Source organism: Aethina tumida, chromosome 2, assembly GCF_024364675.1.
Source record: "Aethina tumida isolate Nest 87 chromosome 2, icAetTumi1.1, whole genome shotgun sequence".
In the NCBI taxonomy this organism is placed as follows: Eukaryota; Metazoa; Arthropoda; class Insecta; order Coleoptera; family Nitidulidae; genus Aethina; species Aethina tumida.
Window position 1 is genome coordinate 32,337,206 of NC_065436.1, and position 25,872 is coordinate 32,363,077.

Here is a 25,872-nt window from a genome sequence, read left to right on the forward strand (position 1 = left end):
CTGAAATATGAACCACTTGTCACAACACATTTTTGCCAACTAGAAACAAGCTTATTTATACCGATAGAATGGAACTCCATATTTTTCACTAAAAAACGCAATAATTTTCTTGATAATCTAAGAATATTTTATATATTTTAGAGTATATAATTTTATTTGCTCATACCATAAAAATCTTTACATCATTGATAACGTTAAAGGTAATATTGGGTACGTGACAAACTATTTGACTTTACCACTTTTTATATTGAACATTAAATGGCAAAGTATATGCACGTTTGTGATTTGAATAAAAATGTTTGAGCTAGTTATAAATATTAAATTGAATGTTTCTGAAAAAATAACTAGAAAATTATGGAGTCGTAGTTAAATAATCCTAAAAGCTTTAAAATTATAAATTTAAGTAATCTAAAGGTGACGCTGTGAGAAAATAGTAAAATTTCAACAAAATTCTCCCTGCAGTGCATGCAGAAATGAAGTCAGTTCAATGGAGTTTTTAATACTCCATTACGTTACAGGTCTACTTTGAACTCACAATGTAATTTTATTGAAAAATTTAAAATGAATTTTCCAACAATGCTTCACAGGATATACAATAAGAATACGAAATTTTAAAACTGCAAAATGTGTGTCATCCGTAGTATGTGCATACAAAATACATCGTAAAAGGAGCATTTTAAAAGGTCAATTCAATAAATATTACGTAATTAGCTTAAAGTAAACTTACACATTAAATAGTGAAATCTCATCGGACTGAGAGAATTCATATTTGCACCTTTTAAACACTGTTTGCACTGTCGGAATGAACGTTTTACTCTCGGTACTATCCCTTGACATTTGCGTTGAAATTATAAATAATTTTATCTCCAAGTGATATTCTATTGAACATGCAAACGCGTCCCACCTTATTCTAAGGTAATATTTAGATTTTTTCTCTAGAAACCAGTTAAAGAGTTAATTATATGCACAATTATCACTCAGATCGCTTACAAAACTTTATTTATAAATAGTTTATATAACTATCTTTTTGTTTCACTTTCTTTGCTGGTTAAAAATAAAACACTTGTCTAGACCACGTTTTTCCACAACCACCCATAATAATATCACGTTGGTTTACCTTGAGCGAGTGAATGTGTGGAAGAGTTGAGATTAAATTCGGACTTGGCTCTGGACAGTGTATTGACTGGCGATCCGACTTCACCAATCGAACGTATATCCAAACAGGAAGCGTCCATGCTCTTGGTCTTCCTCAACTGTGAGTTAATGCTCATTCTGTCATCTTCGAAATTGGGACTTCTGGGATTGGAGTAAACATCCTCGTCTTGCCATACGGAAATTTGCTGGGGGATTAAAACATAAACAGATGCAAGAAACGTCCGGGACAAGATAAATTTTATTAAAATATGTAAATCGTGCTTACCCTGAGCCGATTGCTGAATATATTTTCAACAGATTCGGGCAGATATTCTCTGGTCTTGGCCACTTCCGACCACTTCTCCAGATTTTGTTCGTAGGACGCTGCACCCTGACTATGATACGAAAGATAATGCTTGGCCAGAGAGCATTGCCTTTCCAGGACGAAGCCGTAACGCCGGCGTTCCTGGGTCATTGCCTGCCGGACAGCCGTCGTTAAATTTTATTAGAGTTTGTTTTGCCAGCAAGTGAATTTAAAGCTACGATAATGTCAGACGGCTACTTACGTTCTTTAAGCTTTGTTCGCAGAATGCATCCAGTTTCGTCTTTTCCTCCTCCAGGACCTGCATATTCTGGAAATAACAATTCCCAATGATAGTTGTGTCTAGAACGCACTAGAATCACTGAAGTAATTAAATTGGTAATTTGAAAAATCCAGTGAGTGCAAATAAAACAGTTTTTCGCTATCAATCGCTCCTCGTTAGGGAATTGCAATGTCTGTTTTCAAATAAAGAAGAATTATTCGTATCCCGGGCATTAAATACTGCAACAAATCGCAATTAAACCGTATCTTTGTGGCCATTAACTTGCAGTCAAAAGCCCACAATTTAAAACTCAATTAAAGCGCGCCTCAGAGACGAACTAAATTAACCCGACATTGCACAAATAAAAACGCATTTAATTGCCCCTGCAACTGGCCAAAATACACCTTCAATATTTGTGCATTGCCACATCGGCATTAAAAGTTAAGGGCGCCAGTAAAAGGGGTCGTAACAATAAACCGAAATAGCCACAGTTGTGTGTACCTTAAGTTCCTTGTCCATGGCGAGGCCTGTTTTCGTCGAACCCCTGGACTTCTTTCGTTGCTTTTTCATCATGGCCGCCGCTTTGCTGTAAGTCTCGGATCGTTGTTTGTGCTGTTGAAGAAACCGCTTCTGCTCCGACTGGAAAAATACGAGTTGGGTTAGTTAACGGGATTAACAATTGGACTTGGAGAGATTACGGAGGTACAACGAAGTTTGTATAGGTAGTTTACAAAGTTACACAGTTTACATGTGGGTTTGTTTTACAAGCGTGGAATAGTGTCAATCCTGGGGGCCGACCTGAAAGTTTTTGTGGTCGTTAAAACGTGACAATTACCTGCTTTCGGTTTGGTGTAAAAAGTCTCGAAACTGGGTGTTATAGGTGAAATCATAAATATTATAAAGCCAAAGTTTGGAACTCATAATATTTACATAGCAGCCGAGGAATACGGAAAATATCATTTGATAACTTTAAGACATATAAACATTCCCACTTGCCCAGATCGCAAAGTTTCAGTGAAAAATATGGCTGAAACTGGGTAAAGTTTTCTATGCAACTGAAGAGATTTCCGTTTTAAAGTTAACTGAATAACCGAGAAACTATTTACTAAATGAAACGCTGAAGTTTACATGTGATATATACGAACGTACCGTAAAATGTTTTAGATCTAATGAAAGAAGTTTCAAACATAAATATTCATTGTTGAAATTTTTGATAACCAAGGTAAATTATAAATGTAAATTAACTGGAATGACCTCAATGCTACGTACCTGTACGACTTTGGTGTCCTTTTCAAGATTGGTCTCGAGCGGTACGAGGAGATCGACGTAGAACGCTTTCAGCTGAAATTAAACGGGAATGGGTTTAATATGAATTACAAATGCCGGTGGAAACATTTACGATTTCATACAAAATGTAATCAAATATTCGCTGTTGGGTTTAACGAAATGTAAATATTAATTAGTTACGATTACTGTAAAAGTTGAAGTAAACAGTGCGAATTTCAGCCGTTTGATGTGCAAATAAAAAGCGACAGAAGGTGGAATCAGATAAAAATCAAATATTTGTGTTTATGTTTAATTTTCTTATATGTAAAACGGATTTATTGCACACGTGTCCCCGCTGATTAAATGACTCGATGCAATTAACAGAGATGTCAAACATTCGCTGTTGCTATTACAAATTGTATTTTTTTAAATTGGGTCACGTGGCTTTTTAAATTTGTAAAATCAAACATATTTACTGGACTCGAATGGATTTATTTTGATTAGCGGCTTTTTAAACTGTTTTTAGTTTTTGTAATTATACTATGTGATCTGAAATCGAGTAATTAAAAGTGATAGAAGTGAATTGAATTTTTATTTACTGTTTCAGTTAGATAGAAGTATTTCCATACCAATTAAGTTACGTGGTATTTATGCGTTTACGATTTTGATGCTCCCTCAATTTAAGCATTTATATAATTATGTAGTTCTAAAATCTAATTATTCCTTTGATGTAATGCACAATTAATTTAATATCGTTTAAATTTCAACTATTGTAACGTCATTTAAGATACTTTGTAAACGAATTGCTTTGAGTTACAAAAGTAGATTAATTCCCCGGATGATCAAGTATAAGTATTTCCATACACGTATAGAGATGATTATTAGACATTCAATTAGTAAAATTAAAATGGATAAAAACTGGAAGCAATTGTTTGAGGGCCAGATTCCCGATTATCAAAACGGAGATAATCCCCGTTTCGATACAATAACACTGAAACCGACTGCAAATGGGAGAAGGGCCACGGCGGCCGGGGGCGGACGCCCATATAATTAATTCAGGAGATAATCGCGTTACCGGTCTGACACCGGGGGCGGTAGGCGAAGTGTACGGGCAGACGGCGGGCGCGTACGGACGTTACGAATAAAACCGCGAATAAAATTACGGCCCGAAACCGGACGCAAAAACACTCATAATTTCGGAGCGTAACCGCCTCGCGACAGTCTACGCACTTGGCGTGCAAATTATTCTTTGTGTGCGGGGTACGCAGGGAGGAGCCCGGATCGATTGTTGCGGACTTTAAAAGGCACCACTTAAAAATGTGACACATGTAGAATGGTTAATTAACTGCCCCCGGTTACATTTGCGTGATGGTTTTTTTGTTGTTTCATTTCTAAATGGGGTTGACAATAAAAATGCTGTTAAAAGAAGTATCTTTGATATAAATCAGGCTGTACAAATTTGCGGTTTAATATTTTTTTATAATGTAAGCCCAATTGGGAAAGAGAAAGTTATTCCAAAATGGGAACTGAGAACTAAAATAAAGTACACAGTAACATCATTACTTAAAAAAAGAATTAAATGATTTTTTTTTTTTTGAAGGGGTTGAATCAGTTTTTACATACTCCTAAAGGCATCATTAAAAAGTGTAACACTTGTAAAAAGTTTATTAACTGCCTCTAGTTTTGGTTTGTTGATTTTTTTTCATTCTTAAATTAATATGCACAATAAAAAGATAAAAGAGAAATTTATTATATATAAATAAATAATAATAAAATAAAATAAAAATCAATCAATCGTTTCCCGTATTATTTAAAAAATTAGATAAACTGGGCAAAAAGCTACGAAAATATTATATTTATTTTAATTGTAATAATAATTTATAGTAGATATAATAGAAAAGAAGAAGAAAATAAAATTTTATTACTTCTTTCATATATAAAAAAGTATTCTTTGTGAACGAATCAAATCAGATTTTAGAATGTTAATTATCAATTACATTGAATTTTGAACTTTTTTGTTTAGTTATCAAATAAGATAAAAGTAATAAAATTGTTATAAATTGAGTACTTACAATGTACAGTTTTTGGAAATAAAATATTTTATAACGATAACAATTGTTAAAAAGTATATAAAATTTCTAAATGGAAAAATGAAAGCTATGAGAATTCATTTTAAATAAAATTTTCTTTAAAATGCATTAATAAAATAAAACAATTCGATATCAGGAATTTAAAATTTAATTTAAAATTATATAGTATTTTAATAACATTCTATCATTTGGAGATGGATATTTTCAAACAAATATAATTTTAATAACAATGCAAAATAAAATGTACTAATTAGTGATGCTTAAATAATAATATAAATTTATTATATATTTCAGCAATTTTCATGTTTTAATTTTTATTCTAAAACCACAATTTAACACAAATAAATATTATTAACCATAATGAATAAATATTGCACAGGTATTTTATATTTAACGTAATCTCGAAATTAATGTGGTGCCCAACATTAAAACGATTTCATGCCTAACCTAGATTAAGTAATTTATTGAAGGGGTAGCTTGATTATGTGCCTGTTTTAATGCTTAATTGTCCTTAAAGCTTTATAAATATCCTTAATTATACTTGATCAGACAATAAACGTTTCCACTTACTCAACGCGATACGGTTTTCCTAGTAAAATAACATCTTGTTAGTCGAAAGCTTTATGCACAGTAACGTCATATTAACTGAAATTTTCTTGGTGCATAGTGAATTAATTATGTACCATATCGAAGAATTAATTGTGTTCCGGAAGTGAGTATGTGTGTTTGACACGGAGAAATGGAGATCTCTGGTTTGACATCCTAATTGCTAAACCGGTTTTAATGGAACAGCCACGCCGAAGAATTAGTTTAAAGTTCATTAATGTTCGCCAACTTTAATACACTAGTTTATAAATTCACACCGCAACACAAAATATATTGTTATATTTTACCTTTGTTGAAAATTAGAGGACGATAAAATTTCGCACCCACATTTCCATATCCCGTCAAGAAACTAATTACATTCCAGAACTACATCCACTTTACCTTTATTGTAACGGGAGTAGCAAATTGTTAGTTTTGAAAGTTTTACTAATTTTGAATGGTTATTAGGCACAAATCTCTATCGTTAGAGAAGTTGTGATAAGCGTTCCGTAATGGCGAAGTAGTTTGACTTAATTAACGTCATTACGGTGTCTGACAATGTTTACAATGGCGGCATAAAAGTGAAAACTTACTTTCGACTACTCAACTCGGATCATTATTTTAATGCGACCTTAATGGAATTGTCGGGAAATTAATAAAAAAAATTCGTTAATATTTTGTTTGAAATTGGCAAATAAAATCGTATTGTTATACAGTTGAATCAGTTGGAATAATATTTACCTTCGTACATCGAATTTGCGAATGCAGTAATCATAAAATTTATTATTTTTATTTATTAAAACTAAAAGCCAATATTTATTAAACGCGATACATTTAATTAATACCTCCAATATATTTTCCAGGATTTCCGATATTATACGAATGTAAATGCACAGTTTTGCATGCAGCAATTGATTTTAAATATATGCACAAACATAGATAAATCGCCGGACATAAAACTTTTTGCTATGGTTATTATTTATATTGGTAAATTAATTAAAATGTACTCACAATATTCATTTGCTGATCCTGTATTTCCTTGTAAACCTCCACGATTTTCATTAATGCGGCACCTGAAACGGAAAACAAAACACTAATCATTTATGGAAACAATCCAGGGTCGAATGGGAAAAATCAAATAAAGAGTTTTTGTCACATCTGGCGTTAATCTTCGCACCAGCAAAATGTTTATCTTTCGATTAAGCTGTCAGGGCAGGATACGAATTACAATTGCTCGGAAACAAGAGCCGGTTACGATTTTAGAGATTTAAGTATCCAATTTTATGGTGGCACTGATCCAGAACTGTATGTGGAGGCTTGGTAAATAAATAACAACAGTTATTACCGAAGTAGATGTGAGAAAATATAAAAGTTGGCTGTTTTCTGAAGCGATTAACGTGCGAGGATTAGCAGCAGCTAATTATGAGCGTTTAATTGTTGCGGTGGTAAAATTTTAATCCGCAGCTACGCCTAGCCGTACTCCCGTTCCGCACAACTTTTACTCTTCACCTAATAAAAATGCCGGTCGTAAAATTCCCGACGTGTACAACATATTTATTTCGCGAGACAAAAGCGAAAGAGGAGCGCGACCGAAAGTTTGCATTGAACGAACGCGGTCCCACAAGCCACGCTATCATAAATTCCGGGATTTTTTCAAATCCCAGGCACATTCCGGGCAACATGCGCGACGTGTCGCGCCCGGAACCGTGTGACGGGTGGCGATTCATAAAAATAGACAGACAATTTCGTTACGTGCGATTCCTCTTTATAAAAATTGATCTGCCTGCTCGTCGAGATGATGTTACGCGACTTGCGGCCGATTGGAAAAACGAACAGGAAGGTTTGATTGATACGAGTCTGGAAAAAATTTTTTTTTCGTCGCACACGGATTTTGTTGTTCTGGTTCAAATTGGAGGCGATTACAAAGTGTGCAAACGCTTGGGGGAGGGGGATGGCTTATAGCGTGTGCTCGAAACACTCGATCTAATATCAAAGTAAGTGGTATACAACGTTAATTATTGCGGAGAGGAGAACCGAGTCGGGCGGCAAAGATTACTGACAAAGGGCAAAAACGGGATTTGATGTATAAGCACAGTGGAAGCAATCTAGTCGAAGTTGCAATGGCAAAAGATGTTTTGCTGTAGCTCCCGTACAAGATTATATTGTCTCGAGAGGCGTGCCATTCAGAACTTTAAAAGGACAATGCGGCATTATAGCCACGTTTGACGGAAGCTCTATTGACGACGATATTAGACTAAGGAAGTGGAAAACTAGGAAACAAATAATACATTTTTGTTTGCATTTTTTACGTCCTCCCTTAAGCGTTCTTTTCAGTTAGTGTATCTGAAAGTTTTGAACAATGGATTTGCCTGTCAATACATGTAAAATAAACCCAATTGAACATAAACTTTTAAATTTATTATTGAGTTGTAATACTATCAGTTTATGTAGCTTAACATCATTCATTCTTATCATTCAAGTATTTTTTTATGGACTGTCGAATTTTATTTTTATTGAATAAAGGATGTTTAATACATTTGTGGTTCGGTAGTTTTGAATATTCAAAATACATATTAGTAATTTTTTTATAATTTTATAAATTATGGATTTTAATAATTCATGTATGAAAATTAGATTTGATTAATTAATGACATTTTTTTAAATCAAAATATACTACACTATCAAATTTCCAGTAAAAATTCCAGTAAAAATTCAAAAAAATAAAGTTTCACGTGAGTTTTGGACATTCTTATTACCTCAGGAAAAAGAACAATTTTGGAAATATTTGATCCAATTTGATCGTTTATTATTTATTTCTTTAATAATAATAACAATGCGTTTGAATCATATTTTTTACAAATTAAGTAAAACTAATTATTATTCTAATTATAATTATAAAAATAGGGGAAATAATACGATTAATGGGATTTTTTTACAAAGAAACTAAAAATTCTCAGCTTATAATAATTTACTCATATAATTTAAATATTATTATAAACTGAGGAATTCGAATTTCCTTTTATGTTTATGGAATCTAGTTTTTATATGTTTAAAAAATGTGCAAATAAAAGTAGTGTGGAAGACAATACAAGGATATGTAAGTTTTATGCCAGATCAGAAAATAAGTTTTCCAAGAATCTTTTAAGATATTCTTTATATAGGTTCAAAAATACAAATTCTTTATAAAATCGTATTTTTTTAGTTTTTTGGATATAATTTTAAAAATATTTGATCCAATTTGATCATTTATTTCTGTAATAGTAATAAAAATTCTTTTGAATTTTTATTTTTTATAAATTATGTAAAACTAATTATTATTATAATTATAATTATAAAATTAGAGTGAATAATATTATTAATTTGATCTTTTTCATAAGGTAACTAAAAAAATACTCTCAGTTTATAATAATTTACTCATATAATTTAAATATTATTATAAGCTGAGGAATTTGATTTCTTTTTATAAATTCACGGAATCTAGGTTTTTTATATGTTTAAAAAAATTACAACTGAAAGTATATTTGAGGTGTGAAACACCAAGACAAGAATTTGTAAGTTTTATACCACATCAGAAAATAAGTGAGTATTTTCAGATATTCTTAATATAGGTTCAAAAATACAAATTCCTTCGAAAAGCCGTATTTCATAACTTTTCTGACCATAATTTTAGAAATATTTGGTCCAACTTATAATTTATATCCTTAATAGAAATAAAAATTCGTTTGAATCATAATTTTTTACAAATTATGTAAAACTTATTTTTATTTTAAGTAAAATAATAAAAAATAGAGCGAGAAATATTATTAAAGATATGTTTTATAGGAAACTAAAAAATACTCTCAGTTTATAACAATTCCTTTATATTATCAAGAAATATTTTTATAAGCTGAAGAATTTGATTTTTTTTTTTAATTTTAAGAAATCTATGTTTTTATACATTTAAAAAATTTACAAATATAAATAGATTTGGAAATGTGGAACAACATGAATTTGTTTAATATTTTATCCAAAAAAAACGTGTAACTCAAATTTCTTTAAACTTATTATAGATTGATAAATTTTAATTTAATTAAAGGGAAAGCAGTATTTTTGTACGTTTAAAATATTTACGAATAAAAAAAAAACAATGTTTAATATGTTTTATTCTAAATCAGAAAAGATTCACGTGAATTTTTGAAAATTAAAAATTTAGATTTTTATAAATTATTAAATTAAAATTCTAAATCACATTTACCAAAAAAAAAAAAGAAAAAATATATTCAAAAATTTAAAACTGTACTTCGGATATTTGAGTTTTTTCAACCTGTGTAAAAACTCGTTTCGAAAAGCAAAAATATCATAAGAATTTAATCAAAATCTCCTCCTTAATTTATTTTCGGGGAGGGATTTCCTGAACCGTCGCCGAAACAAAATCGAGAAAAGAAGCCATTAATCTCCCAAGAAATATTTAATTTTAAATAGTACAAAACGAAGATCCTCGGTATCGGGACCGCGTCGCTAAACGGCTTCGAAATAAAACGGTCGTTCGTAAAGGAATTCCCGTTGTAAATCAAACATTAAGCCAATAAACCCGACGAGAACGCTCCCCATGTTTTTCCAGGGCCGTGATGTAAATCCGAAAGCAAATGGAACCTTTTAAATAAGTTCGCCTTTAATAAGTTCCCGCCAGCGGTCATCTATTGGGGCGGATGGAATTTTCGAAATTATGCAAATTTTAAGAAACGGCGACCCTCTCTTCGTGCCCCTCGATCGATTGGTAGCATCGAGGAAAATTGACACGTGCAAGTCCCATGGCAACGCAATCTTTATGTTGTTTCGGGAGATTTCCCTCGTAAACGCGTCTAACAAAGTACATACTCTTGTTTCCTTTGTGTGCAAGCTTATTTTTTTCTCACCCGAAGCAAATATACATTTGATACGTATCAACGAGACGAGGTCCTAATATAAATTGGCCCCTTATAAGGCACGCTCAATAAAAACCTTAATTGGTTCCCCGGACAATAAATAGAAGTTTTTAAAGGCACGACATTAAGTAAACAAGGTAACGTTGTTGAACTATTGATGCTCGTCTTAGAAACTTTTCTGAGCCAGGAATCAATAGATCGTCTTTCAGGCCAGGCACTCAACGTCATACTAAATTAAAATTTCAGAAGTTTATCGTACGGCAATAGATCACGGGTGAAAAATTTCGTGGCTGCAATTTTTGCGTAGCACACCGGTCTCAGTCATCAATCTAAACTTACAAACTGAAATTTAATAACTTTGACGAATTGATAAACATACAAAGCTTAATTCGTCAGACGCGTCAGTTTCATCTGTGCCGTGAAATGAGCTGGGATTTTATTTTGATTTAAATCATCACCTGCAAATTACAACTGCAGTACAATCACTTTAATGTTAATAGTCGACCTTAACGGGAATATGTTTGTTGTGAAGGCTCGTTCAGAGGACAAAGAGCGATTAATGAAGTGAAAATTGATATATTGCCCTTGTTGTGTAGGCATACAATGTATGTAATTGTAATTGTAAATTCATTCACGACCTGGATACTAAGCATAATAATATCTATTATTCAATTTTTTATCAGTATCTTGTCAAGAAAGTTATTGCGATTTTCATTATTTGGTTTCCCAGTGATGAATATTCGTTTAAAATTAATGTTATGTGAGGTGATATACAATTTTAAAGTGTGTTTCGCACGTTAAATTAAAATGATGTACAAATCACCTTCAACAACTTCCTCGCTTCCAGAACTCCAGAGTCGTATTCCACCGGTATAAATGTTGTAAGGATGTTTCTCGATGGCACAAATGTATTGACTTCTATTTCTAACAAAAAAGTTTTGTTTAAGATGAGATTAAATTATGTTTAAGATGTTATTTTTAAGGTTGACAAACGTAATAACTTTTCTTGACTTAAGCATAATGGAAATTTTGCCGTAAATCTTTGATCTTCATTAAGTGTGTCGGTGGAGATGGCCGATAAATTTAGTAGTTTAGGCGTGTTTGCTATGGGAAGTAGCAAAACTTATTGCATATTGTGAAAGTCAGGGATAATTTGGTGTCGAAATTAATTGCAGTTCACGCGAACGCCACGAAGTCTTAGTACGTGTGCTTCCCCGCGAGGTCGTAAACCGTTTAAAGCTAACCCACATATGGTGCGGCCGTGCAACCTCTCGACGTCAGCAATAAACCGTCAAAACACACTAAACCAACTACATAACGAAAATTTAGTTCCACCTTGGAGCCGAGCCGACTACGCACTAAAGGTTGATTACATGTTTTCTGGGGGTGGTTGGTTATTAAGGCGTCTATTTTCTCGCTATTACAACGGATTCTGAGGTTAAGATAAGCTAAGTGGGTCAATTCGAATGGATATTACTGGGCTGACTGGCTTAAACCCCCGGTCTACATATCGTATCTCATAATAATCCTCCCTAGCGTCAATTTGCCGCCTCAGACGCGCCTCTGAAAGCCAATACGCGATATACGAGTCTCTGATATCCACCTAATTCCGTTGGTTAGATTAGATATAGATTACGCACATTGCCTTACACCATCCCTAACCAGGCACTTCGCACTTCGATTTTTAATTAAACTAATTTGAATAATATTATTAGTATTATTGGGTATTGGTTGCTATGAAATTATTCGAAACTTCGTTAGATATTCAAGACCCTACCAGTAATTAAATTTGTTGGAAAATAATGTAATAACGAAATGAGTTGTTACAATAAAATTGGATATATACAACAAATGTAATGAAATATTGAAAATTCAAAACAATAAATTGAAGATTTAACAAAATTTAACATTTAAAATTCTAGACTAAAAATTCATATGTTTAATTTCAAAAGAAACATTAAAAAGTCCCATATGTAGTTAAAATATTCAAATTCATATATTTTAATTTAAAACTGAAATTTCAAACAGCTAAATTTTAAATTCAAAGTTTAATATTTAGATTTCAAAAGTTAATTATGTTTTTTAGAAAATTTTAGGTTTAAACGTTTAAAATTCATAATTCTAAATCTCAAAAGTTTCAGACTCAAAAAAATAATTCTCTTTTTTTGAAAATTTTAATATATCAAGAACACACATAAACTCAAAACTCTAAAACAGAATTGAAAATTTAAAAATTAAATTTGTTTTTTTTTTTATTTCAATTAATTCCATTCATTAAAATTTAAAATCCAAATTTTGAGATTTAATTTAATAAAAAAGATTTTTATCTTTCAATTGAAATTCAAATAAATGTAAAATTCAAGGTCAAATATCAAATTTTGAAAATACAAATATCCAAATTCTAAATTCAAATCACAAGTTATGTTAAATTCAAAAGTTTTCTAAAAAATTAATTTTTTAATTCAAAAATTAAAATGAAAAAAAATTCGTCTATGTCTAAAGTTTTATTTCTAAATTAAGATTCTAAACAATTAGTTAAATTCAGTTAATTTTTTTTAATTCAAAATTCACATGTTTAAATATAATTTAAACTCAGAATTGCAAATTTAAAAATTTAAATTTGGTATTTTTATTATAAATTAAAAATTCCATTAATTTAAACTTAAAATATGAAAATCCAATTTTGTATTAGAATATTTCAAATTCAACAGTTTATCAGATCTATTCAAAACTCGAAAATTAATTATTAATTAATTTCAATTTTGAAAATTCACATTTTTCATGATATTTCATCTAAAATTCCGGTGAACAATAATTCTCATTACATTAAACTGACAAATGCGAGAAATTTGTTCACCGAATTACCGTAAATCACCCGAATCAAAACCTCATACAGGAACGCACGGCACAGAATTGATTTGCTTTGAGTAATGTTTCAGCAATAAACAATCTTACGAAGGGGGCAACAAAACAGACGGGTTCGCACGATACGGTTAATATGAGCTGCGATGACAAATAGCACTGTGATTACACACTGGATGGGCCTCAAAGGCCGTTAGTTCCAGTTTTCAGCAACTTCTTGACATTATTAAAATCCCATTTATTATTAGGCTTCCTCGGTGAAATGGAGAAAGTGGAGCAAAGTTCACGGTGTAAAATGAAGCCGGTACGTTTTATTTGCTATGTTTATTTCCAACTAGTTACGTTATGTGGTCGCACGACTTTGGGGAATACACATTTAGGTACGTATGAGTTATATTAATTGCAACCGTTTCAGGAATTGGGGTTGTAACAAAATTAACAAAGACACAATTTATGTAAATGATAACTTTTTCGGTGGCAACACGCATTGCAGTGTTATAAAAATGGCAAGTTTCGAAAATCCGATTTTGGACTATGTGGCTTTATGCATAAAATGTCAGTAAAGCTTGTTTGTTATCAGTGTAATGCAACTATTTGTCTGGAAAAGCATGGGCCCGGATATAAAACTATAGAATCGGCAACGTAATTGACATAAAAGCATTAACCTATATGCGGGAATGTTTTCCAATGTAACGGTCCTGTTTGCCAATACGAAAAGTTTTTCCAAGGTTTGATTGTTCACTAACTTCAGAACGTAAAAATCGTAGTAAATATTTTTATACAAATATTTATACGGAGGCCATAAATATTAAGTCATAAAATTTGTCATTCCTTTCTATTTATTACGTACCAATGTAATGTTTCTAGTTAACTGTAAAAAATTATAACAAATAATAAAAGTTTTCCTAACCAATTTTATGCTCAAGTGCCTAATGGGAAAACGTTTATAATTTATGAAGCAAATGTTATTTTTAAATTTAATGCCCTCGTTTTTTGAACGTTGAAGTTGGCCGGAAATTTGTTATTTTTAATTAAATCGCTATCTGCGAAAGTGTTTGCGCCCTGTTAAATATCTACCTCGCACTTTTTTACTCGAAATCTAATAAAATCTTTTGAGATTGTTATTATTTTGGGAGTATAAAAAATATGACGATATTACAATGTAACACCCTGTTTCTGTTGACTACGGGGTAAGAGACGGCGACGCAAGACGTTACAGAAACTTGACAACTAACACAAACTGCTTCACGGACTCTAATTTAATAATAAGGGTTCGTTTAACTGTCCTCCCCTTGGAAATTCAATTCGTCGAATCAATTTAATGCTCAGACATAATGCGCATTAATTTACGGGTGCCTGCTAAAAATATACACATTTTAAATTTTATTGGAATTGTTGAAATTTCGTTTAGGATGTAAATTTATTTAAAGGTTTAATCCCCGCGAAAAGAACGGCAATTCAAACCTAATTACGGGAAGAGGGAAAGTGACTGCATAAATGGATTTATTCTTTCAACGTTTTGAGGGTAAATGTTTGACTTGGAGACTTTTGACCAAATCCCATCTGAATTATATTGGAAAAAATCTACCTTTTATATCCCACTATGATTTTCCTAAAAATTGGTCATTTAGATGCGGACCTTTACTCATTTACTTTTATTAAAAAAAAAAGAAATCAAAAATTCATTTTTCAAAATTAAGAAGAAAATCATAATGAGATATGAAAGGTAAAATGCCTGTAAAGGAGTGTTATTGTTAGAATGTGATTCTGATACTATTCTGTTTCAGGAAATTAAATAAATAAATAAATATAAAATAATTTTTTCTATTTAAATTATAATTTAATTATATTAAACAATACATTATTTGTATTAATTTTGAAACACCCTGGAGTATGACTTTTAAAAAATGTTAACACGTTTTTACAAGATGTTTTGTTTTTTGTAATATATCATTTGTCTGGGGACCATACTAGGAGACCAGGTCGGGGTAGAAATCATGCTACAACCTCCGCACGAGATCGTTTTTTGGAACTTTTAACAACGGTTTGTGACTGCAAGTAACTGACAGTCTCAATTAGAAAACGTTGAAGGGGTTCGAGTATAAGTATTAAAATATTCCACAACGAAAAGATAATTCCTATTTCCGTATTTCTATATATATATATGTTAGCTTACGTCATCACCTTCACCGATGGACCGATGCGACGTGCTCACATCTATTTAGACTAGTTTTGTTTTATAAGCAAATCTGAAGTATTTGTTTACATTTAATATTCGGGGCAGTTCTTAAGAAAGAACCAGGCAGTCAAGCTTTAGATGTCGAGGGTTAAACTACGTTTGTTGTAATAAAGCGTATTATTGTGAATTTAGTGTTTTAATCAAACTAAAAAGACAGATTAACAGTCGCTAATCTATCATATATATATATATATATATATATATATATATATATATGGGGGACGTTTAAGACAGGATATGGAGAATTTGGAACAAACCCAGATTTTGAGTTTAAATACGTTGAAATTTTTATTTTTTATAAACATCAATTTATTTTTTTTAGAAAAACATTTTTAACATTTTTTGTGACAATTATGGATAAAAACCCATTTTTAAATAACTATATAAAGAGTACATACGTTTATTTTTTCCGTTTTTAGGAAATATTAATAATAATTAATTATTATTGGTTTGGTGCGTTAATTTCTTGGAATATACGTGGGTGGTCTGAAAAATTTCCGACCTCAACCCAAAGACTGCAGCACTCGTCAATAAAAGCTAGCGAACGTAGTTGTGCATCTTTTGACAGATACTCACCAAAGTTTCGGCCAGTTTGGACGCGCAGTTTTTAGTTGAATAAGTCGATGTGAGTGTTTTTGTGAAAATGGAAAAAATTGAGTATCGAGTTGTTATTAATTTTTTGTTTTTGAAAGGCAATACGCCTACGCAAATTAAAGATGAGTTGAACTCTGTGTATGGGGACTCTGCACGATCATTTACCACAGTGAAATTTGGGGTAGCTGAGTTAAAACGTGGCCGTAAGAGCTTGGGAGACGATGAACGTTCGGGACATCTAAACTATTGACGATAACATTGCTAAAGTTCACCAAATAGTGTTAAATGACCGCTGAATTAAAGGGAGAGAAATAGCAGAGATTATGAAAATGTCCAAAGAACGTGTCTGTCACATATTAAATCAAGACTTAGACATGAGAGAGCCGTTCACTCGTTGTGTGCCGCGTTTGCTCACCTTAGACCAAAAACGTGTTCGAATGAACATTTCCAAGGCTTTGTTGGCGCAGTTTAGACGCAATAAATTCGAGTTTTGGCGCCGATTAATTACTGTAGATGAAACTTGGATACACCATCACGCCCGAAACAAAAATACAGTCAAAACAGTGGACTGTAAAGGGGGAACCGGCTCCAAAAAAAGTAAAAAAAAAAACTGTTTTTTCGGCTGTGAAAGTGATGGCGACTGTTTTTTGGGATAGTCATGGAGTTATCTTAATTTATTATCTTCAAAAAGGAAAAACCATTACAGGAGCATGCTACGCATTATTACTTGATAAGCTGAAGGCAGAAATTGCGGAAAAACGGTCACATATGCAGAAAAAGAAAATCCTGTTTCACCAAGACAACACACCTGGCAAAAATCCACGAATTACGGTTTGAACTGCTTGACCATTCGCCTTACTCACTAGATCTAGTCCCAAGCGACTTCTTTTTGCGCCCTCATCTAAAAACTGCGCTTGGGGGGCAGATATTTTCGTCAAATGAGGAGGCGATCACCTCTGTGAACAATTATTTTGCAGAGAAAGACGTCGAGTACTGGGCGAGTTAAAGAGATGGGAGTATCACTGCGAGAAGTGTGTAGAGTTACAAGGAGACTGTATAAAAATAAATAAAAATTTAAGAAAAAAATTACTGTATCATTGTTACGTCGGAAACTTTTCGGACCACCCTCGTAATGTAATGTGTATACACTGTTGTAATTATGGGACCATAAGAAAATAATTTAATAAAGGATATTGGGTATAAAATTAAAATACCCCACAATTTCGATGGCCACGTTGCAATTCGGAAAAGTGCATATATCCCGCGGAAAATCCAATTTCGTACGAACCAACGAAATGGACGCGAATAAATATGACTTTCTCTTGGTTTGGAGCAAGGCGACGAATTTTATGTGGGAATTTACTGTACGTACGGTCGACAGTATTGAAATGTACTTTTCATTTTAAGGCGTCCCGGTGGATTTAAGTTTCGTCCTGATTTGCTATTATCAGTCAGCAGAAATTCAATCCGGCAATGTTGGAGGTTTTAGCTGCGGTAAAACGAAGAGCCCGATGATAAAGTTTATGTCTGGCATATTTGATAGTGGATTTACACACTCACACACTCAGAATTTCACCTTTTACTGTCGTGTACAGTTAAAATTACTCTATTGGTTTTGTAGGAAAATATTATTGACACTGACGTCACGTCGATACTAGGCGAGATTTAAAATGTGAACGATGTCGTCTCTGGCCCCTTCCGTCGACTTATGTCCGTTATTACGAAAGGCCATTTGGGCATCACCGGGGGTCTTGGTTCGGCACTTTGGCCTCTCAGGACAACCCCTTCGCCATGTTACATGTCTAATGTAGTGGAGGGCATTAAACACTAGTTAGTTTGGAGGAAATTTATACAGGGCGCTGATTTGAAATTAATGTTCAATTTATGCCGGAGCGTCATAAACGGAGTTTAAATCAATTGCTCAAGTTTAACGGCGCCCGTAATAGGTAACGAAGTTTACTGTAGTAAAGAAAACTATAGTTTCTAAAGGCAAAATTGTTTTATTTATGCGCATATAAATGCTAAGAATATATTTTTTTAACATAAACAAGACTGGGAAAGTTTAGAGTTTTAATATATTTATGTTATGTAGCTCGGGGTGGAAGTGGAGAAATAAATTTGCAAAGATTTGTCGGATAAATACGAAATAAATTCCCCATTACAATTTTATGGCAAAATGTAAAGAGGATTTTAATAGAGTGGGAAAAAAGCAAACACCACCTGAATTTAAAACGGCATTTTATCATAAAGACATCTGGGATTGAGAGTTTCTACGCTCGAACTTCCCCTCAGAAAAGTTGCACGCCTTCGTATCCAGTGCATTTCCATGAACATAGGGGAATTTTTGTATAGAACTGTCTTCATATTTTACATTGGTTTGCGCCAAATTGCCCATCAAATAACAATATAATCGATTTCGGCTACCCCAAAAATTTTACTACGATTGTGCACATACGGAAAGTATATTGCATCTCGGGATGAGTTTCTATGGCAATCTGACGCCGAAGGAACCGGATTAAGTGATTTGTTGGAGTGCATTCGTGGGGACGATTCAATGTGGATGTAATTACGAAACAGTGACAGGTTCTGATTAATTTCAAAATCGTGACTACCTCCGTTTATGCCGAGATTCTTGCTTAATTCACATCACCCCTTAACGTTTTTGTTAATCACTTAAATGTTCGTGAAAAAGCACTAAGGAAATGAAATAAAATTAACTTTATAGACAACCAAACATTTGATAAAGGGACATCTGAAATTGAATTTTATTTGTACGACAAGCAAAACGGCGACTTCTCCAAAATGCAAGTCGTAGTTGTAACAATATTATTTCTGATCGACCCCCTTTGTTTACACTTTTGCCTCATAAATTTGCATACGTTTATAGTTGCTTATTAACGCGAATTAATTTCGTGTTTATACTGCCGTAAAATTTTGCATAATGCCCGTTTTCTTAATAAACCCCCTGGCTAATTTATTTGCACGTGGAACTCTAAAATTGTGTTACATGAGCAATTACATTTATTCCAGTGTATTATTTTATTGTTTGTTTGATGTATTTCTTTTATAATTTTTTTGTAAACTAAAATTGTATTTATTTTGCACACAATACATTAAATAGGATCGGCTTATAAAAGTCCATTAATATAACAATGATGGGAAAAACCTTTTAAAAAACTGGAGCTTAACACCATCAATGTGGCTGCTCTAAATATACTGTACCACAAATAGTCCTTCAGTTTTACCACGTTAATGTCATGTTTGGATTATATTAGTTTACAAATTGGAAAAAATCTGTCTTTTTTATCTGATTAAGATTTTCCTGTAAATTTGGACACATTAAACTTGAAAATCACATTTTCTATTTGGGTGACGTTAGTGTCTAACAGGTTTTTACCAACAAATGAATACCATGGAACAACGATTTTAATAAAAGAGAGGAAAAAGCTGAATTTTTATCTTCCACTGAAAAATTCATAACGTCATAATTTTTTGTTCGACTTTTTCAAGTGTCATTCATACGAAAAAAAATCATAGTGGACTTAACTTTGTGATTTTATCTCCTCCCAGTATGATATGAGAATTTTAGATATCGATTTTTGACCGCATAACCGACTTTATTAAATTATTAAAATCATCGGTGTCTGAACTATTGAACAAAACTAAAGTTGTAAAATGTTTATTTAGCTTTAATTTGAATGCTTGTTTAGTTTTAGTATTTTAATGAGTCACAATTTATAGCCAGTAAACCAGTTTTATAATTTTAATATAACAGTTAATTGTAACCTTTAATCAATGTTTAAGATGCAATTTCCTTCGAGTAAACAACTTTTTCCAAGATCGACCGAAATTCATGTTTGTGGGGCCACTTTCGATGTTTGGCGAGCGACTCATTTGCGCCCTGACGTTTAAGACAAGTTCAAATAGCGTCGTTTAATGGAATATCCGATGCGATTCGGTCGTGAACTGGACCGGTTAAGGAGGTCGGATTGAAAGGTACCGTTGACGCTTTAATCGAAAAAGTTTACGGCAGAGGATCCACGACGGATTAGCCCTTTTAACGTTCAAAATAGTCGATGTTTAATTAAATTATTTACGGCCCTTTGGGGGTCACGATATGTGCATACTTAAGACTGGGGAATCTGGGAGCGACACACAGGGAATTCTTGATATTAGTCAAACATCGTTAAAGGGCTCGTCTGGAAAGTTTCTGTGAACTCGTTTTAATTTATTAATTATTACTCGGGTAGTTATTTTCAGCTACAACACTTTTAAAGACTCTTCGTTGTGTTTAGTCCAAATTTATTTTGTGCACTACGGTTGTTGTTGCAGCTATTTGTGAAACAAGTTGTTAAAAATTATGTAAACTGTCTACAACTCCCAACAAAATAAATTAATTTTCTGGAAATTGGGCGAGGTTTACGTCCCATCCGACTAACACACGTCCAACTTGCAAATTGTGTTACCGTCATAATTAATAAGAAAGTTTACCTGAGTGTTTTGGGTTACCGGGGTAAAATTATTGAGACTCACGCGACGACATAATTTGAATTCCACCCCTTCAGCGACGGCCAATTTTCCGTCGACTCTTTATTACCGCTTGATAGGGCGCGGGAATTTTAAGGAAATTCCTATTGGGAAACGTATTCTACCGCATTCTCTTTGCACCTCTGGAAAATAAGACGTCAATGAAAATTGTAGATTGGGGGGACAGTAATAAAGTGCATTTTTCAAATTGACGAATGTTTCTCGAATAACTCGATTCCTGTAATTACATTAAGTCGCTTCCAGTCAATTGGACGGTCGAAACAGACGGGGAAGTGAGAAATTGCTAGTCAAGAAATGACGGTGTTTTTTTGTACTAATTAATGTCTGAAGATAAAATGTAATTAGTTGTTCCAGCTCAATCAGGTAATTGGCTTCAATTATACGCATTTTAGGGAAATAAATTAATTATTTCCTATGAAAAATATGAAAAACAAACTGTCTAGAATAAATAAATTGCTTTATAGCAGTAACTTTTTCTCTAAAAACTGTGACGAAAGATTTATACTTTAACACTGTAATCCGATTATGTGACAACTGGGACAGTAATTTTAGTTTACTTCACAATCACTAGACACCAAGAACTAAAGCTGATTATATGCACAGAAAGGATTCATTCATATTTACGAATTAAAAAAAAAAAACACAAGCTAACAATTTTTAAATAAGATTAGAATTGTGTCAAGAAAGTTATTGTGTTTCGAAATTTCGATCCATTAGAGCTTCTTGAATCCTAGTGAAACAATTAAGGCTGTGAAGTACTGTCAACAAATCGGCGAAATGCACCAGAAATGGCAACGTTAACAGAAAGTGGCAAATTTGTGGCAAGTTTGTTTCTCGTTGGCAGAAATATATTGACTCAAATGGTTCTTATTTCGATTAATAAAGTTTTGTTTATGCTGAGATTTATGTTTTATTTTTGAGGTTGAGAAACGCAATTACTTGACTTGACAACCTAATATTAAACCTCGAATCGAAAATCGTCGACTCCGCACACACAAATATCGGCGGCGTGTGTTTCCTGATAAAAGTGTAATTTCTGGGTAATCGATATTACGAAATGATTTTGTCGTGATTTACGCCTCATCCGCGTTAAGTAGCAATATAGAAAATAAATTGAATCAAAATGAATTTTCCGCCTTCGACTTGCTGGTTCAACGGCCACTGGTTTTCCGCCCTGGCGAACCTTAAACTTCGATATTCTTCTCAATTATTTTCATAAAAAAGGGCACGAAGGACGAGTCAAGGAATTGGGCTCTTTGGCTTCAATTAAGGTTAATCCAATACAAGCGGTGGCGGATGCGCCGGTTTCGGGAAGCACTAAAAATACCCACTTAGGTATTTATATGTTCTGATTTCGCATACGGTTTTGACGGTGTGAACTTTACGACTGATATAAAAGACGCATTACGTTCGAATGGATGGCAGAAAAAAGGGTCCACCCGAAACGTGTACTTATGTTATACTTTTAGCGAACAGTAAATTATTGCGGCTTTATTTAGAGAAACTACTGCGGCACCTACTAAAAGGGGGGGCTTTATAAGAAACGTGCCGTCATTTGTTTAGTCTCAGGAGACGGCGCAAAAGTCAATAGTGTCAAGGACCGTTCCTTCCTGGCCCATCTTCACACACACGCACACACCAGCGATTTATTAACGGTCCATTATTATGCCGGTCTTGGCAGCTCTTTAGTTCGCACCTTTGCGGAGCACTGATAAGTTTTCGGAACGTGCCGTAATTTATTAATTCATTTAATACTTGCGAATATATCATCTGAAAATACTTTTAAATGGATTAGATTCATGTTAAAGCAATTTGTTCCCTAGTTTATTTATATTATTGCTTCTGTCTAAACTAATAACAAATTAAACGAGCAATTTAGAATCAGCATAAATGCTATTGAATAATGAATAAATTTTAATTGCATTTCAGCTGGTTACGTACATCGTCTGTTAAAAGCTGATTATTTAATAATAAATTAATTAATTCCAAAATCCTTTTATCCTAAACAAATTATGTACTATTGGAATTAACTAAAACATCAGTTCAAAATTGTCGGGTTACATTTTACCACCCGGTTTATTACATATTGCAGTTTAATTACAACCGTCATTTGCTATTAAAAAATCTGCATGATGCTAAAAAAACATTCTTGGTTTTTTTGGTTCTAATTTCACTTAATTTTATTTAATGCGACACACCGCATCCAACAGGGCCATGGAAACGAAATAAATGTGCACGTAACACTGCTTTTAAAAACATTAAAACCCTTCCTTATTATATCTCACGTCCCTCGGCCCCCTTTTTATGGTCGTGCGCCCACTCGTTTTCATCTGGGCACATTGAAGATTCCGCAGCATTTATATAGGTTAACAAACACATTTATAAAAATAATGCCTCAGTGTGGGGCTCCGGGAAATGTACCGATGTCTTTCGGGCGGAGCAGAGAATCTTTAATTTAGAGCCGGCTAGAAGAAATGTACGCGATAACATCAGCTGTTTTATGCGAGACAAAAACTACATTTTAATAATAAGACAATGATATATTTAGAAATATTTTCTACTTAAATTGTCAGGGAATTGTTAAAATAAAAGTGAATTGTTTATAAATCTATAGAACACAAAGGCACGGATTCTATTAGGGCATTATATGTAGACGTTCGTAAATGCCAAAGATGGTTCAGATCCGGTTATTTCTCCGAGTACTATCAACCAGGAAGACCAACAACATTAGAACTATCAAACACCCTTTACACAACTTTGGTCGACTATTTACATCTGATTAAAAAAAATAAGCAGAGCACGTATTTGAGTCCTCTATAACCCGTAACCGAAGAGAACAAAGCCAACTGATCTATCACATTCAGCGTATGGCATCAACGGCGCCTACCGAACCTATTTTTGACTTTTTCATCACTGGAGACGAAAAATGGGCCCTATATGATGATCCAAACGCCTTTGCATAGAGAGTCATTTCTCTACAACAGAAAATTCTACAACATAACATTGGAAGACCACACTGGAAAAAATTAATGAATTGGGATAGGCGGTACTGTCTCATTCACCATACTCTCCCGATATTGTACTTTCAGATTTCCATTTATTCCGATCTCTACAAAATTTTCTTAGTGGCAAAAATTCTGAAATTTTTGATGATGTTTAAAATGCCATCTCAAAATATTTTACTAAAATGGTATGATAAAAGGTTGTTGATAATGAGTGAAATTATATTACTTATTTTTATTAATTATTGTACGCATTTACCAAGCCCTTACTCCAAACTGGCGCATTCGCCAATTCTAAACAGTCTCGGCTCACAAAGGCGTAATTTTACTTTGCGGCTTTCGACCAAATAGGCAAAAACCGCCGAGAAAAGGACAGAGACACAACATGATTCCTTTTAATTAAGTCAGCATCGCCAGTAAATTAAAAATGACTTATTGTTTTGAAAGCGCAACCGAGGGCAATAATTAATGTCTGGTATATTATTAGGCCGGATAAAGGCACTGTTTGCCCGTAAACATCGAACGGGATCTCTCCTTTTTTAATTTATTTTTTGCTGAGTAGGGACCATTCGTTAGCGCGGCCCGTGTTCGGAAGTTAAAGTGTATGTAAACAGACGCGGGACGAGAGCTAATATCTTCGGCCCCGGCTCTCCTCGTCAATGGACGAGGCGCGCGATAAATTTAGCAAATTGTATTTGAATTTGAGTGCTTAAGTGGGTTTAAAACAACAATTTTTGTCCGCCTTTTCGTGTGGCTGTGGGGGATGATAAAAAAATCATCGCAGGCCTGGGGGATACAAAATGCCAGCCAAATTGTGCATACATAAACATTCGGAGTGGAATGCAATTTCCAGAGCAATGTAAATCAGTTACGTTGCAATGGAATCTCATTTCCAATTAATATGAATGGCAAGTATCATTCGCAAAACATTTTGGGCATTCCCTGTAATATAGCTGACCTTAGGGTACTTAAACTAACGAACCTTGATACATTTTGGAAAATTTTTGTGTGGGTTGAGTAGAGGAAAGTTTACTCACCGATATCGGATGATCCGCCCCAGGTGCCCTGTTGGGCCTGACGGGCCAGTTTACTGATTGCGTCCACGTACATCCTAGAAGCCGCCGCAGCACCTGGAACAATAAAAACGATAAATTTAACAACAAATAAACCAAACAATTCGGTTGGAACAACCGAGAAAATTACCAAAATAAAAAAGTGTGACCGCAGTAATGGGGAAAATAGAAGTCGGTGTTTCTAAAATGGTGGGCTATCAAAGTCATCCCAGATTGCACATCCGTAACATTTCGAGTGGAATGCAATTTTCGGAGCGATGCAAATCCGGCACGTAGTAGTTGGGAGTTTCTCTTTCAATTAATGTAATTGTTGCAAGCAAACAAAGGGAGTTATGGGGTTAAATGGCTTTTTTGCAGTTGGAAGTTGAGTTGCACTACTAGACGAACAATAATATTAAACTATCTGGCGATCGGAAAGTAAAACTTAGTAAATGAATCAGAGTGGTGTACTTTTTAATCTCAGGTTTAAGGAGAATCATTTGTTCGTCTGCATCAGATAAGTTTAAGCAAAATTTCTCTCGGAGCGAACAAAGCGGTCCATTTTAATTACATTTCAAAACTTTTATAATTAATGTATATATAAATATTTCAGAAAGGTAATATCCAAAATTAATTTTAAACTTTCGGATTCTGTAAATCCACAGATAGCATTTTGATGATATTAATTATATTAAATGTTCTTTTGTCGTCAAGAGATACGAGGCTCGATTCTAACATCTGAAGTGAAATTTATCGCGCGAACTAACATTTATTCAATTACTTGTAAGTAAACACGGTTTTTCACTAACAGCTCGTAAATCTTCCGCGAGTTTTGCCTTTTCGTTTTGTCGTCCCTTTCACGAAGTATGGTTGCTACTGAAATTATTTTTCGTCTTACCATAAAACGCAAGTAGTCTAAATCATGTGGATCTGACATTGCAATATGTAGTGTTATACACTAGAATTTTCTCTGTGTGTGTGCCTCTCGTACTCACCCGCCTTATTTGTTGTA

At 33.4% G+C, this 25,872-nt stretch overlaps 1 protein-coding gene across 2 annotated transcripts in view; it reads right to left on the bottom strand.

Moving 5' to 3' along the window:
• LOC109603102 (GATA zinc finger domain-containing protein 14) overlaps window positions 1-25,872 on the bottom strand; it is a 137,576-nt gene that overhangs the window by 5,895 nt on the left and 105,809 nt on the right. For both annotated transcript variants that reach the window (XM_049963935.1, XM_020019554.2), the window contains 7 exons: window positions 24,846-24,938; window positions 6,671-6,732; window positions 2,988-3,059; window positions 2,220-2,357; window positions 1,701-1,766; window positions 1,421-1,612; window positions 1,118-1,340 (listed from right to left, as the gene is read on the bottom strand). In XM_049963935.1, the coding sequence (XP_049819892.1) occupies window positions 1,118-1,340; window positions 1,421-1,612; window positions 1,701-1,766; window positions 2,220-2,357; window positions 2,988-3,059; window positions 6,671-6,732; window positions 24,846-24,938 (846 nt within the window). The remainder of the gene's footprint in view (window positions 1-1,117; window positions 1,341-1,420; window positions 1,613-1,700; window positions 1,767-2,219; window positions 2,358-2,987; window positions 3,060-6,670; window positions 6,733-24,845; window positions 24,939-25,872) is intronic.